We start from the raw sequence: 17975 nt of genomic DNA on the forward strand, positions 1-17975 counted from the left end.
CTTAACGCTATAGTAAATCATCAGCAGGTTTTATTCAAGCTAATTACACCCCCCCCTTTTTTTTTTTTTTTTTTTTTAGCACTTTGCAAACTTTAGGGCTATGCTTGTGTGTGGTATACACATTGAAATAAACAGGGTAATTTATTGTATTCTAACAATGGCTCCTTCTCTCCTCCTCCCTATGGAGGAATTCCCGGCAAGAGGAGTGAAAAGTTCTATGAGTGCTGCAAAGAGCCCTACCCCGATGTCACCTTCACAGTGACCATGCGCCGCAGGACCCTCTACTACGGCCTCAACCTGCTGATCCCCTGTGTGCTCATCTCTGCCCTTGCCCTGCTGGTGTTCCTGCTTCCTGCAGATTCCGGGGAGAAGATTTCCCTGGGTAAGCACCCGGGTCTCTGAGACTGGAGGCCCCTCTGCTGAGGTCAGCTCTGGAGGGCTCACGGCAGACAGCTCAGGACTCCATCAGGGTTCCCGGGGATTACCTGGCTCATCGCACACAGACCTCCTAGCCCGGGGTGGCTCCAGGACACCGGAGGTCCCTGACTCGGGCTCCGTGCTGGACGGCTGTGTGATCCTGAGAATACTGGAGGACCCTCAGAGGATGGGGGGGATGCACGGGGAGGGGCCAGCTCCAATCTGCCTTAAGGAGCCTGTGCTTTCTTCCCTCCTGCCACCCCACCTGTTCCTTGATGGCGACTGGTCATCAAGGGAACAATTTAGCTTAGTATCAGCTTGCATTTGTATGTTGCAGTACACAGCGTAATTCTTATGATCACCCCCATACGAAGCTAAGAAAACCAAGATTTCGAATGGTGGGATGAGTTTCTCAATATCTTAAAGAGTTACTAAACATCAGATGTAGCACATAGTAGAAATTATTCCCAAACCCATGTCTTCTGAGTATGAGGTTTAGAAAGGTTGAATGTTATATCTAAGGTCACATAGCTAGCTGAGCAGCAAACTTAAGACCTGAAAGCAGGTCTCCTGACTGCATATTTTCTTTTTCCTGCTACGTGAAACTATTTCTCAATAATAGTCTACAAAAAATATGAGAGATAATTGTGCTAAGTTAAATTTTTCAGTTTGTGTTGATGCTTTTAAAATTCTGGGTCCTAAACTTGTCTCCATAAGAGACTCCTTTGGGACTCTGGTAAGTGGCATAGAATGTCTCCTGGAAAATGCACACGCCCAAAACATGCATTCCACAGCATCCCCCAGCACCACCATCCCTCGTTCTTTCAGTGTCAGGTTAGGAGCCCTCGTTGGATAGAATTGAGGCGTTCTTGTCTGTTTTGTCTGAGGAACCGCTGTGTGTTTATGTTTTAGGGATAACAGTCTTACTCTCTCTCACTGTCTTCATGCTGCTCGTGGCTGAGATCATGCCTGCAACATCTGATTCAGTACCATTGATAGGTAAGGCAAGAGTCGGGCTCCTCTCTCAGAGATATGGGGTTAGGGTGTGCCCAGGATTTCCCAGCAGATGAAATGAGAAGAAATAGGGCTGCACTGCCCCCATTTTCTCTGGAAGGTGATGATTTGCTGTAACTATTCAGAGTCACCTGGGCCCAAGTAAGGGGAAGGGGATATTCAGCTGTGAGGTTTGACTTTTGACTTGCAGAAATGCCTCCCTTCCCCTCATAATTCTCCTCCTCATGCTTGCTTTGAAGCCAGATATTTTATCATTAGAGATGCATCATCTTAGCTTAAGATGTTGTTTACCCAAAAAGCCTTTGTTAAAATGGGAGAAGCACACGTTTGTTGTGTCCTGAGATAACTCAATGTTTCTGTATAAGTGTTTAGGGAAATATGAATGAGAGAAATATATTTTGCACAGGTATAAGGCATGACCCTCTGCCCAAGGAGGGACAACAAAAACTAGAGTCTCCACTCCCATTGGGCAGTGAAGGTCGGAAGGAGGTATACAGACGCATTACACCTGCTGGCCCGCTGTTTGAGGACCCACGCTGTGTGTCTGCCTGGGGGTGGGCTAGAGGGAGAGCCCTACCTGGATACCCCCAGGCTTTGGGAACCAAGCAGCCAAGGCCCTTCTTTGGGGAACTCCCTGTATGTGCAGTATTTTGGCCAGAGAAACTGTTGGTATCAAGAGAAAAATGATACCCACAAAGGCTTTTCATACCATCAGACAGGGAAGAACCACCTCTCCACCCGGTTCTGACTCCATTCTTTCTACCTTCCAGCATACTGCTTTCAGCAGAGATTTGCAGCCACCCCTCCTGGGACAGTTGTCAGGCCCTCTCTGGACTGATTACCTGCTGGGAAAGGCTTGGTTGGTGCATAGCCCACATCTAGAAGGATGGGATGCTAGTGGCCCCAGGGACATCAGCTTTGCTTCCCTGTTGATGGAATTTCAGTCTGGGCAATCCTTTGACCCCCCTCTCTCCATAGGTGGTTGGTCTGCTCAGGCTGCCATGACAAAATACTTGGGGGCTTAAATCACAGACATTTCTTTTCTCACAGTCGCACTGCTGAAAGTCCAAGACCAAGGGGCCATCAGGGATGGTTTATCCTGAGACGTCTCCCCCGGGCTTGCAGACCACCACTTTCACCATGCTTTGTCCTCCCCTGGTATCTCTCTGTGTATCTACGTTTCCTCTTCTTCATTAAAAGAACACCCACCAGTCAGATTGGATTAGGACTTGACCTAATGGTACTTAATTACCTCCTTAGGGACACTATTTCCAAGTCCAGTCACATCCTAGGGCACTAGGGGTTAGGGCTTCAACATGTGAATTCTAGGGGGAAGCACAATTCAGCTCATAAGGGTCATGGTTTGCTCCAGCCTCCTTCCTTTTCTCAGGAGCCCTGACGCTAACTTTAGGTCTTGAACTTCCACCTCTGGCAAAGCTCCTCCCAGGTACCTCTTGGTCTTTGGAGGAAGGCAGCGAGTTCCTTCCCGGCGTGAGGACCAGTGAGGGCTAGCTGAACGCTTAGCCTCCTGCACCCTGATGCTTGCTGCTTAGAGCTCAGTCTCTTGAGCAGACAGCCACACCAAAGGTTTAATAATCAGAGCTGCCCACTAAAGAACGCCGCCTCCTTTCTCCTAGACATCTTGGCCTGTGTAATTGCTCATCACTGCACAAATGCTGCAAGGAAGGGGTTTCTATTTTAATGGAGGCTACCATAACAAATTGCTGTAGACTGGGGGGCCTGAACAACAGACATTTATTTCTCACAGTTCTGCAAGGCTGCAAGTCCTAGATAAGGGTGCCAGCAGGGCTCGCGTGAGGGACCACTCCCTGGTTTACAGATGACCCTCTTCTCGTTGTGGCCTCACGTGACAAAAAGAGAGTGAATTAGCTCTTTAGCCTCTTTTCATGAAGGACTCTAATCCCATCCATGAGGGCTGCACCCTCAGGACCTCTTCAAGGACCCTGAGAAAATCACTCACCATTTCTCTACTTACACAACACTTCTCACATCAAAGGGGGGCGTTTCTCCCACATCGACCAATTCTTGGAAACCAGCTGGGTGTCCTACAGTTAGTTCACTTCAGTCCTGACGCCACCTGGAGTTAGCACAGCACTCACAGATTAAGGCTCACAAGACCATTTCCACTTGAGATGCCAGTTAGAACTTCCGGCTTCTCATGCTTCTGACCAACTCTATAAATCAGGGAGTTCCCAAAAGCACATCTTTGAGTTCAGCCATTTACTAGAGTGACTCACTCTAGTAAACTCGGGGAAACACTTTACTTATACTTATTCACTAATTATAAAGTACAGATGAACAATCAGATGAAAGAAATGCACAGGGCAAGGTATTTGAGAAGGGGCATGGAACTTCCATGCCCTCTCTGGGCACATCACCCTCCAGACACCTCCACGTGTTCAGCACTGGGAAGGTCTCCAAAGAACTCCATTCTTTTGGGTTTTTATGGAGGCTTCACTACGTCGGAATGATTGATTACATCACTGGCCACTGGTGACCAACTCAACCCCCAGTACGTCTTTCCTCCCCAGGGGTCAAGGGTTGGGAGAGGGGACAGGGCTTGAAGGTTCCAACTCTCTAATTACTTGACTGGTTCCCCTGGCAACCAAACCCCATCCTGAGGGTATCCAGGAACTTCAGCCATAAGTCATCTTATTAGCATATAAAAAGACACTGATGACTTCAGAGATTCAAAGGTTTTAGGAGCTGTGTGCCAGGAAATGGAAGACCAAATACATATTTCTTACTATAAATCACAATCTTCATACGTCCCAAAGCCCCACCTCCAGATACCATCCCAGTTAGGACTAGGGTTTTAACACATGAACTTTGTTGGGAGACGCAAACGTCATCCTTTGCACCACCCCCGTTGAAGAGCTGAGGCCCAAAGAGGCTGAGCATTCACTCCAAACTCACAACCAGTAGCTAGTGGACCAGGGTGGAAGCACTCAGATGCTACATGCTGCTTCTCACGTGGGCCCAGGTGGAAGGACACGCATGGCCCATTAGAGCCAAAGCTGAGACTGAAGTTCTCATCTTGAAAAGTCCCTGCCACTGACCCCTTCCTCAGGCTGGACAGTTGGCAGCCAGGTGGTGTGCAGGTTTGCCCTCATTGTGCCCCTGGAGCACAGTAGAGGCCTGCATCATAAACACTGGATGGCTCCCATGCCCTGACATCCAGTATTTACTCACAGGAACCACCTTATCACCATCCTGTCAGGCGATGCTAGCTCTTATTGGCTGACAGGGAGGCCAGAGGGCATGGAAGTGCAGTGAAGTGAGGGAAGGCCACTCCGTGGGTGGGAAGTCAGACCACGCTGGCTGGTTTTGCGCACCCAGAATGTGGGCTGTAGGCCTGGCTGGTGACAGGAGGCCATCTGCCCCGCCCGTGGCATCACTGCATCCTGAGGCCCTGACGGTCAGAGAACCTGGTCAGGGTGTGCCTGTCCTGTGACGTTCAGTGCCGCAGGAGCGCCGCGTCTCACCCTGCATCTGTTCTCTCCACAGCCCAGTACTTCGCCAGCACCATGATCATCGTGGGCCTCTCGGTGGTGGTGACGGTGATCGTGCTGCAGTACCACCACCACGACCCCGACGGGGGCAAGATGCCCAAGTGGGTATGTTCCTCCCACCCCCGACAGAGTCGGAGCCCCTCCCTAAAGGAGGCTCCTCCTAGGCTTTATCTATTTCAAAAATTGCACAAAAAACGGGCATTCCTAAAGAAATAGCTTTGGGTTGTTTGTTTTTTGAGACAGAGTCTCACTTTGTCACCCAGGCTGGAGTGCAGCGTGGCGTAATCTCGGCTCACTGCAACTTGTACCTCCTGGGTTCAAGCGATTCTCCTGCCTCAGCCTCCCAAATAGCTGGGACTACAGGCACATGCCACCACACCTGGCCAATTTTTTTTTTTGTATTTTTGGTAGAGATGGGGTTTCACTATGTTGGCCCGGCTGGTCTCGAACTCCTGACCTCGTGATCTGCCCACGTCAGCCTCCCAAAATGCTGGGATTTACAGGCGTGAGCCATCGTGCCCAGCCAGAAATAGCTTTGTTTTTGTATTTCGTCACCCGTTGACGTGTCTTTGCGTAGCGTGCAGTCATGGTGCGCGTATTCCCGGATGCCCTGTGGCACTGCTGTCTAATGTGACGCTGCGGAGTAAGGCTCTCAAACTGGCTGCCCTGTGTGTTCTATCAGCACGGTGTTTTGAGAAGGTAGTTTTTTTGATGCATGCTGTCAAGCACTGTGCTGCAGTTGGAAGCAACAGATGAGACAGACGTGTAGCAGTGTGGTTGAGGCTTCACAACAGAATGAGGAGCGAAAAGAGTAAGAAACAGAACGAGCCATGTACAAATCCGTACGTTCAGTACATATAGGGATATCATCCAACCAGAAGTCTATAAAACAAAGACTAATTGTCACCAGTGGGGAAGGGGGACGGGATAAAAGGAAATGCATGAAAACAAAGGATTGCATCCCACAGCCTGTCAGCTTAGCCTGGGCCATATCAGTCCTGCCCCAGCTGCTGGCACCGTGCCCGGCCACGTCTGCAGATGCTCGCCCACCCAGGGATCCTCTCCTGCAGGGTCTGGTGTCCGGAGCTCTGCATCCACCCTCGCCTGGCAGTCAGGAAACCTTGATGAGGACCTAGGGAGGGCCTGAGCTGCTTCCCCGCTTCATGTGGGCTTTGTAAATCTTCCCTGTCCTCCTGTCTAGAGAGCCTGGCCTAAGGATTTGGGGAGCTAAAAAGGCCCTCACATCCCAAAAGCAGCCTGTCTTTGGAGAGCACTTGTGTCCCAGTTCAGAAGGGAATCTAGGAATCAACAGCAAGCTAAAAGCAGCTGTAGGAGTGAGATGCCATCAGGTGACGCTCCAGGAATAGGGGATTGCTGGGCCTCCTGAAACATTTCATTGTGCAGTAGTTTAGTTACCTGAATGCTCACTTAGCAAAGACTACTTCTTAAGAAATGCTTTACAAAATTACTGTTTCTTCTCAGAGTTGCACCTGCATGGCCCATTCCCCTTATACACTCTTTAGTGAAGACTTACTTATAAGCCTCTCATAGTGGTGTGTGCCTGTAGTCCCAGCTACCTGGGAGGCTGAGGTGGGAGCATCACGTGAGCCCAGGAGCTCCAGGCTCCAGTGAGCTATGATGATGTCATTGCCCTCCAGCCCGGGTGACAGAGCAAAACCCCATCTCTTAAAAAAAAAAAAAAAAAAGGACTCACTTGTAGCTCATTACACCAGCAGTAATGTGAGCTCAGCCTACATGGTGACATCGCACACTCAGACCACATCACTATGTTCCCTGAGGCTTGTTTTGTGAAGCCCCCCCCCGGCTTAAAACACCGGAGTACATTTGCACACATTCACCTGTATTTTTGTCTGATTTCCTTATAACCCTGACACACTTAAGAAAATGCAAGGCCAGAGGTGGGAGGCCTGAGAGCTGGGGGCTTGCTGGTTTACTGCTCTTTCTACCTATCCATCCATCAGTTTGAAGCAGGTAATACATTTACCTGTTTCTAAAGTCTAAATAAAATTAAAATTATACATAAGGAAATCCTGCTCCCATTCCTTCCCCTTACCCTGCATCTACCACTAATACCGATTGGTATATAACCATTGTAATGAATTCCTTCTTTTTCCTTCCAGTATTTATTTATGCAAATACAAAAATCTAAACACCTATTCTCATTTCTTATATTTTGACTGATGAGAAGATAAGAAAATTAAGACATTGAGACACAAAACCATTTTTAATGACCTGTAGCACTCTACTGCTCTAGAACAATCTTAATTAAGAACATATGCTAATTATTCACCTCTCAGCATAAAAGCTTATTAAAACCAGTTGGCTGCAAATGAAAGATGAAGCTTATGCATTTCTCTCGCTTTATATAGCACACTGCATTTTTCCTTCATTCCATGTGTATGTGAAACACAAACAGCCTCCGAGGGACTTTTATTATGATCTGTTGCCATGAAGAAGATACTGCCGGGTGCGGTGGCATTATGTGACATTTGCACAGCCAGAAACAAAACTGTAACCTAACAGAAGAGGTCAAGAGCACAGTTTGAGGAGTGCCAAGAGGATAATTTTATCTTTTAAATGCTTTGGCTTTGAAAGCTAATGATTCAGGCCATGGAATTCAAAGTAGACTTGGCAGTGTGTATCGTATGAGCTTGAGATGTGCACTGGGGGACGTGTAGACCCTGCATGGAGGGAGAAGTGCCTGGTGCTGCTCGCTCCCCATGTGCACAGCTGCCAGTGCATGCAGGCACACTCACTGCCCTGCAGCCCCCGAGAGAGCTGGCTCAGGCTTTCTGGTGCCTTCCCAGAGGGGTGGGGTTGCACAAGTTTTGAAGAGAATCTTGTAGACCCTTTGACAGATGAGGCTGGGAAAGGCTAAACATGTGAAGTGACATAACCACTTACTTACTCATTGTATGTCCTTGGGCCAGTTTATTAGCCTCTTTGAACCTCAGTTTGTTGGTCTATAAAGTGGGGGGATTATACTCCTTTCACAGGACCCTGAAAGGCCCAAGTGAGATGACTTGTCTCATGAGCCTCGTATGGAGGGCCCAACTCACCCAAGGTTTCACATGGGGCCATATGTCCCTGCTCCTTACTGACCATAAAAAACCCTCTGAGGTCAGCAGACCCAACCTTTCCAGGACATGCAGAGTGCCGCCTGCTTGTCAAGTACAATGGGAAACGAAGGGTTATTTTTATAGCTGCAATGAAACTGCATGCTTCCCTGTTCTTGTCCCCAAACCTGTTTGTTGCTGTTATCTTTGATAAGATGTTATAAAAAGATTACCAGGAATGAAAGCTCTGTAGATACGAACTGCACAATTTACTATCTGTATATTTCCTAAAGATAGGAAATCTACCTGCTAGGTTACTGATGGAATTTCCCCACAATCATAAAACAAAATGTAAATGAAATCAGGATCTGGATAATTTGAGGGAAAGGGCCCATTTTTCACACACTTACCTGGATGGGCTTGCAAGAATGCTTCTTTACCTGGATTGAGGCTTTGGATGTCTCTCCTTTCCATGAGAGGCAAAACCAGGATGAACTCCATGGGGTGATTTTTCTCCAGCTTCTTTCGTGCACTCTAGGACACACTTTAGACCGGAAGTTAGCAAACTATGGCCTGGGTGGCCAAATCCAGTCCACCAAGTGTTTTTGTAAGTAAGTTATTTTAGAAAACATGCCCATCCATTTGACGCCTTCAATGTGTGCTACATCAGCAGAAGTGAGTAGTTGCCTGGCCCTTTACAGAAAGTTTGCCAACTTCCACCTTCCACTTTTCAAAGTACTCTCCCAGCCATCATCTTATTCAGTCTTCATTGAAGCCCACTGAGTTAGGTTAGAGGTTCCGAAACTTCCTTGGTTCACAGCACTTTAGTGTCTCAGGAAATTTTTCACAGAGCCCCTGGCCAAGAGAAATAATACCCAAGGCTGTCTTTAAATAGATCAAAAGACTTTAATAAGTTTTCATGCCTTAACAATGTAGCACCTCTGGGGCACAGCACCGCCTCTCAAATCTTGGGATCAGATTGGAGACCACTAACCTAGTTTCTGTTTCACAGGAAGTTCCTTGGTATTTGCTTTTTATCAGGGTACTTTGAAAAACAGCTTTGCAAAGTGTTCACATCATCACAAGAGATGTGGTAATCTGATGTCGGAAGCCTGAACTGCTTCAAGCTTCAAGTTCACCTGGTGTCTCATGGATGTCCTGGGGTTGCCTTTGAACATTTACAGCCGCCCAGGCACTCTTTGCCTATTTGCAGTGGCCTTCCAGGGTGGTAGTGTGGGAGCCAGAGTTAGGTCTGAAGGTCCCCAGGTTACAGATGAGGAAGGATCAGAGAGGGAAATCGACTTTCCCTCTTGACACAGCTCACATAGCGTTCCCCTTCCACGAGGCTGTCTTCCCTGAGATTGCAGTGTGCCTGCCCCGGAGAACAATTTAGCTTCTTCCCAGGGTGCATCAGTTTTAGTCTCGCCTCACTTTGAACTCAACTGCTTGTCATGAGCAGGCACTGCTTGCCTGCTAAAATCATCCGGGAGGCAGTGGAGCCTGCTACCCCCAGGACCAGTGAAGCAGGGCTTGTATTGTAGGATCTCACTGCTGTTGGGATCAGCCGAAGCCTGCCTCGGGGCCGCTCCTAACGTTCTGTTGTCTCCCCAGACCAGAGTCATCCTTCTGAACTGGTGCGCGTGGTTCCTGCGCATGAAGAGGCCGGGAGAGGATAAGGTGCGCCCGGCCTGCCAGCACAAGCAGCGCCGCTGCAGCCTGGCCAGCGTGGAGATGAGCGCCGTGGCGCCGCCGCCTGCCAGCAACGGGAACCTGCTGTACATCGGCTTCCGCGGCCTGGACGGCATGCATTGCGCCCCGACCCCCGACTCCGGGGTGGTGTGCGGCCGCATGGCCTGCTCCCCAACGCACGACGAGCACCTCCTGCACGGTGGGCAGCCCCCCGAGGGGGACCCGGACCTGGCCAAGATCCTGGAGGAGGTCCGCTACATCGCCAACCGCTTTCGCTGCCAGGACGAAAGCGAGGCGGTCTGCAGCGAGTGGAAGTTCGCCGCCTGCGTGGTGGACCGCCTGTGCCTCATGGCCTTCTCGGTCTTCACCATCATCTGCACCATCGGCATCCTGATGTCGGCTCCCAACTTCGTGGAGGCCATGTCCAAAGACTTTGCGTAACCACGCCTGGTTCTGTACATGTGGAAAACTCACAGATGGGCAAGGCCTTTGGCTTGGTGAGATTTTGGGGTGCTAATCCAGGACAACATTAAACGCCACAACTCCGATGTTCCCTTCTGGCTGTCAGTCGTGTTGTCACGGTTTCCTCATTACTTTAGGTAGTAGGATCTCAGCACTCAGTTTAATACGCTCAGGTGGGCTGATGATCCCCTTGGCACATCCGCACTGTCGGTCAGCAGGGCCACTGAGAAGTCATTTTGCCCATTAGCCCACTGCCTGGAAAGCCCTTCAGAGAGCTCCCAGTGGCTCCTCACCCCGGGACAGTTGGTTTTGCATGTCTGCATGCCACTTGCCATGAAGGCCTACCTGAAAATTCAACATTTGCTTTTTGCTTGTGTACAAACCTAGATTGAAGCTAAAATAAACCAGACTCACTAAATCCATTCCAATAATTTACTGGTGGAAGGAAAACAAAAAACTAAAACTAAAACACTCTCTGTTAGCTTTTCTTCAAGTTATTTTTTTCTATCAGAGACAGTTGGTAGACAGAAGCAGCTTTATGCTGTTCGTACGTTAAAAAAAAAAAATAATAAAAGACAATGTTGGTCTTACTAAGGATCTTTTTACCAGCCTTCCTGACTTCCGCAAACCTACCCTGTCAAGGAAATCAAAGGGACACAGGTTTCTGTTTATTCTGTACAAGGGCCAGGCCCCATGAGTGTCTCTGGTGGATCCCAGGTAACTCCTAGGTGCTGCTCTCAGAGACTGAGGAGTTGAGCAAATCTGTTCTATTCTGCAGAACCCACAGGACAAATAGAGTTCTAGTAGAATTAACAGCCCAAAAGAATAGCTAAAGCTAAGTGAAGCCATTTATGCGGGCTTTAAAAACAACAATGTGTTAGCTGATTCACATGCACTGGACTTAATTAGTCTTAGAAATGTGTGTGTGCCTACAAATGCACAACATAAAATGAACATATTCCTAGGCCTTTTCTGCATGTGTCAGGGCTAGGAAGTAGGGGCTGGGAACTCTTCTGGTCCCCAGTATGGCAGGCGCCAGGGAGGGGATGGTGTGGCCCATCCCTTCTCTGGATACCTGGCCAGTGGCAGGCAGCAGGGAAGAACTGGCAGACCCTCAGTGACTGACAAGCCAGCAAGTCTGGGTTCTGACTTTTGGGAGTCTGCCTGCTCCAAGCCCGTCCACCCCAGCTGCAGCCCCGAAAGCTGGCTCAGAGTCCTTGGTGGATTCACTGGAGGTGGGCAACTTGAAAACAAGAGAAACTTTCATTTTTAAACCTAAGCGATGATGCAGCTCTTCCCTTAGATTGTCACCCAGGCTGGAGTGCAGTGGCGCGATCTTGGTTTACTGCCAGCTCCACCTCCTGGGTTCATGCCGTTCTCCTGCCTCAGCCTCCCCCAGTAGCTGGGAATACAGACGCCCGACACTGCGCCTGGCTAATTTTTTGTATTTTTAGTAGAGATAGGATTTCATCGTGTTAGCCTGGATGGTCTCATTCTTATTCTTTAATGAGATCAGAGGGTAATTCACCAAGAAAGACCTCTTCTGTTCCATTGTGCCATCCAACAGCTGCTCAGAGCTCAAAACTGTAGAAGGCATCTGAGCCCCTAGAGATTTTTAATTTGCTTCTAATCCCTGAGATGGGAACATCATGAGGAAGATTTGATTTTGAGAATTAAATAAATTGTATGTGTTTTTCCAGCCATCTGGCCCACTCATTTCTGGGTAATGCACGTGACTTTGCAGTGGAGGAAGATGGAAGCTTGTGTGTGTTTGGGGTGTGTGTGTGTTTAAGTGTGAGGTACCTGTGTGTGTGACAAGAGAAGAGACCTCACTTATGAGAAAGTTGGTGAATCAGGACATTCCAGCCTCAGGCGGCTTTGGAGTAGGATCTTCCTCAGCAGGCACTCCATCCACGTGCTATGGATGAACCATGCACAAGATTTTCATTTGTTTTTGTTTTTCCTGTTACAGTGTCTTTAGAAACAAGAAGTGTTTTGATACATAAAAGGAATGCTTCGTTTCTTATCATTATCCCAAAAATGATCCCTTCCACAGTTTTGCTTTAAAAAGAAACCTTTTTGGTTTTGTATTTTATACAGGAACCTATAAAATGCAAACAAAAGTTGTGCATATTTTGGCCCCTCAAATAACTACTCTGTCATTTAATAAAGTAATAATAAGAAATAGATGTGCGCATAGTTAGAAAAGTATTAAAAACAACACGCTCCCATACTCCCTGTTTTCTCTCTCAGAGGGGACCATGAATGATGCTTCTAAGGGCATTTCTAGAAAGGAAGAAAAGAAGATAAGAGGCCAAAGGAGGAAGAACGGGGGTTATGAAGAGACCTTCCCTTTCCAGCGCTAGCGCTCTGTGAAGTGCGCTGCACCTTGCATTCTTCACATGGTTTTGTCTTAGAGGTCATCCCATAGTAACACATAAAGATCTACCTCATGCCTCCTAGTAGCTGCTTAGCATTCCATTGTCTCAGTGGACTATCATTTATTTGAATAGCCTTTTACTGGCGAACATATGGATATTTCCAGTTTTTATTTTTATATACAAATCTATAATTGGCATACTTGTACATATATCTTGACATTGTTTTGTGACTAAAACTTGGTATGAATTCCAACTTAGAAATGAAATTACTGGGTTTAAGGTTACATGTATTTAAAATTTTGATAGATATTGCCAGATCATCTTCTAGAAACTGATCAATGGATGTAACTCCATCAAGAGTACAATAAAAGGCCCAATTTCTCAACTTTCTATAATAGCACTGGGCATTTTCAAACTTAATGTTTTTCCCAATATAATTGGTGACACATGATATTTAGGAATATTATTCTGATTTTGGTTTTATTGTGTATAAAATGGGACATCTTTTCAAATTTTTTGTAATTTTACTCTGGATACATTTATATATTTTACCCAGTTCCTAAATGGGTTATTTGGCTTTTTCTTAATTAATTTACTCATGTACTTCGGGACATTTTTGTCTTATGCCTTTAAAATATTTTTGTTTATCATTTGTCTTTGGATGTTATTTATTGATTTCCTTATTTATTGGCATAGAGTTTAAATATTTATGTTGTCAATTTATCAGTATTTTTCTTTGTCAGTTGTGGGATTTGTTTCCAGTTTTTAAAAGCCTTCCTCATTCTGAGATGATAAATAAACTTACTCACATTTTCTTCTGAAACTTTATGGTTTTATTTACCTTCGGACTCCCTGGAATTCATTTATTGCAGGAAATGAGGGAAAAATCCATACTTTTTCTTCCAAATGGTGGTCAGTTGTATCAATAACTATGTAATAATGCATTTCTAAAATCCAGTCATAGTGTTTTCCCCAGCTGTTCAAAATGCAGCCTTATTTGTAAACTAAATTTCTTTAAGTGTTTGGTTCTATTTCTGTTCTATTTATCTCTATGAATGCCTTTAATTTCTAAAGCATTATTCATACTCATATCAGTATTTTCAAGTCAACACTTCCTTCAACTCTGAATCTCTCATATGAATCTTTTTTTCAATTAGAGTCACAGTGAATTTACAGATTGAGTCTTCCTATTCAACAGCACGAAATCTTGTGTTTAAGTCTAATTTTATATAACTTAGTAGTGTTTTATGATTTTGTTCACGAAGGTGCTTTGAATTTATAGTTGTTTATTTCCAGATGTTTTATAATTTGGCTACCATTTTCAATGGAATGATTTATTCCACTTTATTTTCTATTTTATCCCATTGTATAAGAAAGTAGTTGGTTTTTATGTATGAATGTTATAATCAACCACAAACTGTGATTCCTACTTGTTTCTAAGATTTACTTCTGACTTCTTTCCAATGTGTCTCTTATTTCTTGTATCTAGTTGCATTTGAGATCAGTGTTGAGTCAGTGATTCAGGTGGCATGCTTATCTTGTTCTCGACATCAGTGGGACATTGTAATGTCTCAACGTTTAACTTGTATGAAGACATGTATTTTCCTTGCCATAATAAAAAAGTATCTGTGTGTTCTCAAACTATTAAGACTCTCTGAGGAAAATATAGATGTTAGATTTTTATCAAAGCCTTCTCAGTGTCCAGAGGGATTATCAGAAGGTCTTTTCCTTTGCTCTAGTAGTATGTTTAATTACATTAATAGAATATTTAAGACCAAATCATTAGTGTATTCCTGAGATGTTCTTTACTTACTAGTACCATGATTTTGGTTATCAATATTTATAATTAAGATTCATCATTCTACAGCTTGCTTTTATGTGTTTTTTGCCCAGATTTAACTTTTTTTTTGAGACGGAGTCTCACTCTGTCACCCAGGCCGGAGTGCAGTGGCCTGATCTCAGCTCACTCCAAGCTCCGCCTCCCAGGTTCACGCCATTCTCCTGCCTCAGCCTCCCGAGGAGCTGGGACTACAGGCTATGCCACCACACTGAGCTAATTTTTTTGTATTTTTTAGTGGAGACCGGGTTTTCACTGTGTTAGCCAGGATGGTCTCCATCTCCTGACCTCGTGATCCACCCGCCTCAGCCTCCCAAAGTGCTGGGATTACAGGCATGAGCCACCACGCCTGGCCCAGATTTGATTTAACTTTATGCTAACTTAAAGAAATATTATAAAACAAAAACCTCTCTATTCTACAACCATCTATTGATTTTGAATTATTTTCCACTTAAGTGTGGAAGAACTAGGTGGGGCTGTCTGGGCCTGCTGTGGTATATTTCTGGATTTTTGCTCCTCAGGTTAGGTCCTCAAACCCTTCTAGAGTCCATTTTAGTTACATTTTAAAAATAATATTCCGTCCACTTTTTAACATAGTTGCATAGTTTTGCAATATAGGCACTTCAAGTGTTTTCTTTCCTCTATTTGTGGTTATTTCTCCTTTTTCCATTTGTAATTGTATGCATTTCTACTTTCTCCTGTGCCTATTGATTTAGCTTGCCATGAGTTTTACTGGTTCATATTTTTAGACACTGGACCCTTAGACTTTGCAGTCTGGGGACCTGTCTTCAGGGTCTTGGGGGGTCCCCTGTGCTGACCCAGCCCTCCCAGGTGACAGCAGTGGGCCAGCGCAGCAGAAGCCACCATTGTTGCATGTGCTTCTCCAGCCAGTGCTGGGCCCAAGACACGGTTTAGCCCTTCCCCTGGCCCTGGGAGCCTGTGGGACAAACGAGTTGAGGCAGCACGGGTGGGTTAGATGTAGCTGGTCAGTGCACTCATGGGGACCCCAGCGAGTTGGAGAAATGACTGACAGAAGCTTTAAGCAGAGCCCTCCGGGGGTGCACACCTCAGGAAGTAACTCTTACATAATTTTACTTTTTCTCATTCCTTCATTTTTTATGTGGCACAAACCCTTCCCAGCCTCCGTAGACCTTCCGTCCATCAGAGTGTTTCTGACCTCACCATGGATGGCTCCTTTTCTAATTACTGTTTACTTCATCTCCATCTGTGTTTGACCTTCTAATGCCATAGCTTGTCTTGAGTTGGGGAAGGGGTCTCGAAGTTATGGCCCCTGGGGCTGCGGCCCACAGACTCTTTCTCAAACTCTTTGTGGCGAGACACCCCCCGTGTCTGCACACAGCCCGCCTCGGGAGTGCACGCTTTCAGCAGTGCTGCAGTTCCACACTCTTTCTTGTCTTCTCTCCGCCGTCACATGTAGCATTTTGCACTGCTTTCTAAATTTCCTTTTTTTCCTGCCAATGGCCTTCTTACCATTTCCTCTGCTGCTGTGTTAGAGTTCTGTGTGTTCACCTTCTGATTAATACTTCCCATCAACAAATTCTGCAGGTGCGTTTTGTAATTCTTAGTTTTCTGCTTTTATTATTAATATTTTCATTCTATTTTACTTTTTAAAAAATTGTATATTTTTAAATTTTGGTAAAATATACATAATGTAAAATTTATCATTTTAACTAGTTTTAAGTGTACCATTCAGTGGCATTAAATACATTCACATTGTTGTACAATTCTCACAATCACATATTCCCAGAACTCTTTTCATCTTCCCAAATTGAAACCCTGTCTCTATCAAACATCAGCCTCCCATTCGCCCTCCCCCAGCCCCTGGCAACCATCATTCTCGTTTTGGTCTTTTTTTTTTTTTTTTTTCTTTTTTTGAGACAGTCTCATTCTGTAACCCAGGCTAGAATACAGTGGCGCAATCTCTGCTCACTGCAACGTCTGCCTCCTGGGTTCGAGTGATTCTCGTGCCTCAGCCTCCAGAGTCGCTGGGATTACAGGTGCACACCACCAAGCCCGGCTAATTTTTTTGTATTTTTAGTAGAGATGGGATTTCACCATGTTGGTGGCCAGGCTGGTCTCAAACTCCTGGCCTCAAGTGATCTGCCTGCCTCAGCCTCCCAAAGTGCTGTGATTACAGGTCTGAGCCACCTCACCTGGCCTCCTTTTTCTTTATAAATTTGACTAGGTACCTGATACAAGTGGGTTCATACAGTATTTGTCCTTTTGTGACTGACTTATTTCACTTAGCATGAAATAAGATGTCCTCAAGATTCAGCCATGTTATACCTTCCTTTTACTTTTTTTTTTTTTGAGAGGAAGTCTCACACTGTTGCCCAGGCTGGAGTGCAATGGCGTCATCTTGGCTCACTGAAACCTCCACCTCCCAGGTTCAAGCAATTCTCCTGCCTCAGCCTCCTGAGTAGCTGGGATTACAGGCACCCGCTACCACTCCCGGCAAATTTTTTTTTTTTTTTTTTTTTTTTTTTTTTTTTTTTAGTAGAGACAGGGTTTCGCCATGTTGGCCAGGCTGGTCTCAAACTCCTGACCTCAGTTGATCTACCCACCTCAGCCTCCCAAAGTGCTGAAATTACCAGCGTGAGTCACCGTGCCCAGCCGGTTCTCTTCTGCTTTTATTTTGTTGTTGTTTTTCTAAGTTATTCAGTAGATGCCTAATTCGTGTGTTTCCAATTATTCTTATTTAATCAGATAAGTATTTTTGGGTCTGTATTTTATTCTGATCAAAGTCTTAACAGCAGTCCATACGTCTTAATATGCAATGTTTTCATTTGTATTTTCTGGATATTCTGTAAGTTGAATGGTTGTATCTTCTTTGAACTGACTTTTTAAATAAAGGCTAGTCAGGTGAAGCAGCAGTGGAAATGGAAAAGGAGCAAAGAAACCTGTAACTGTTTGTAATCAATTCCTTGTACACCCCACTGCACTCAGACCAGCCCGAACTGAGCTTTGCTGAGTATTTTAAAATGTCCACATTTTTTAACTTAAAAATTAATTTCTAGTTATATCACCTCATGCTTTAAGCCTTTTGTACTATTTCTAATATTGTAATGTGCTGAGGTGTTTCTGAGGGGTTTGTATGATCAGCGTCTGTGAATGGATCCCTCTCTGAGAACGACCTGGGCAGGTGTCTGGGAGCTCCACCCCCGGCTTTGCTCACTGGCCTGGCTGGGGCCACGTTCCCTGTCAGCAGCATTCCTCTTTAATATCCTTCCATTTACCATAGGACGTTTAACGATTAATACCGGATTTGCACTCTATTTTCAGTATTTACCTTGAATTCACATTTATCTGCTTTTAAAACCAGCCCCACTGATTTGTTTTGCTGAGATGCCTCCCTCGTTCATTCTTACGTTCACACGACACCTCCCGTCTCCACATGTGTGGGTTTTCCCCACGCCAACCCATTCTCCAGCACCAGCTGGGTGTCCTACCATTCAGCTCAACTCTGACACTAACTGGAGTTAGTGCCAGCCCCACAGGGGAGGCGCTCAATTCCCAGGACTGCCCCGCTCCAGATGCCAGTTGT

At 45.8% G+C, this 17975-nt stretch overlaps 2 protein-coding genes across 10 annotated transcripts in view; one reads left to right on the forward strand and one right to left on the reverse strand.

The window, feature by feature from the left end:
• Positions 1-10297, forward strand: part of LOC105497533 (cholinergic receptor nicotinic alpha 7 subunit) — a 134125-nt gene extending 123828 nt beyond the window's left edge. For both annotated transcript variants that reach the window (XM_011768676.3, XM_071067250.1), the window contains 4 exons: positions 188-382; positions 1330-1416; positions 4960-5069; positions 9653-10297. In XM_011768676.3, coding sequence (XP_011766978.1) covers positions 188-382; positions 1330-1416; positions 4960-5069; positions 9653-10171 — 911 coding nt within the window. In that variant the 3' untranslated portion in view covers positions 10172-10297. The remainder of the gene's footprint in view (positions 1-187; positions 383-1329; positions 1417-4959; positions 5070-9652) is intronic.
• LOC139355496 (uncharacterized) overlaps positions 1-17975 on the reverse strand; it is a 175382-nt gene that overhangs the window by 458 nt on the left and 156949 nt on the right. The window contains exon 1 of one of the 8 annotated variants that reach the window (XR_011606236.1): positions 3413-4964. The exons of the other annotated variants lie outside the window; for them this stretch is intronic. The gene's annotated coding sequence lies outside the window, so the exon portion shown is untranslated. Of the gene's footprint in view, positions 1-3412; positions 4965-17975 lie in introns of those variants that run through there. 8 annotated transcript variants of the gene reach the window in all.

The sequence above is a fragment of the Macaca nemestrina genome, chromosome 7 (genome assembly GCF_043159975.1).
Source record: "Macaca nemestrina isolate mMacNem1 chromosome 7, mMacNem.hap1, whole genome shotgun sequence".
Taxonomy (NCBI): domain Eukaryota; kingdom Metazoa; phylum Chordata; class Mammalia; order Primates; family Cercopithecidae; genus Macaca; species Macaca nemestrina.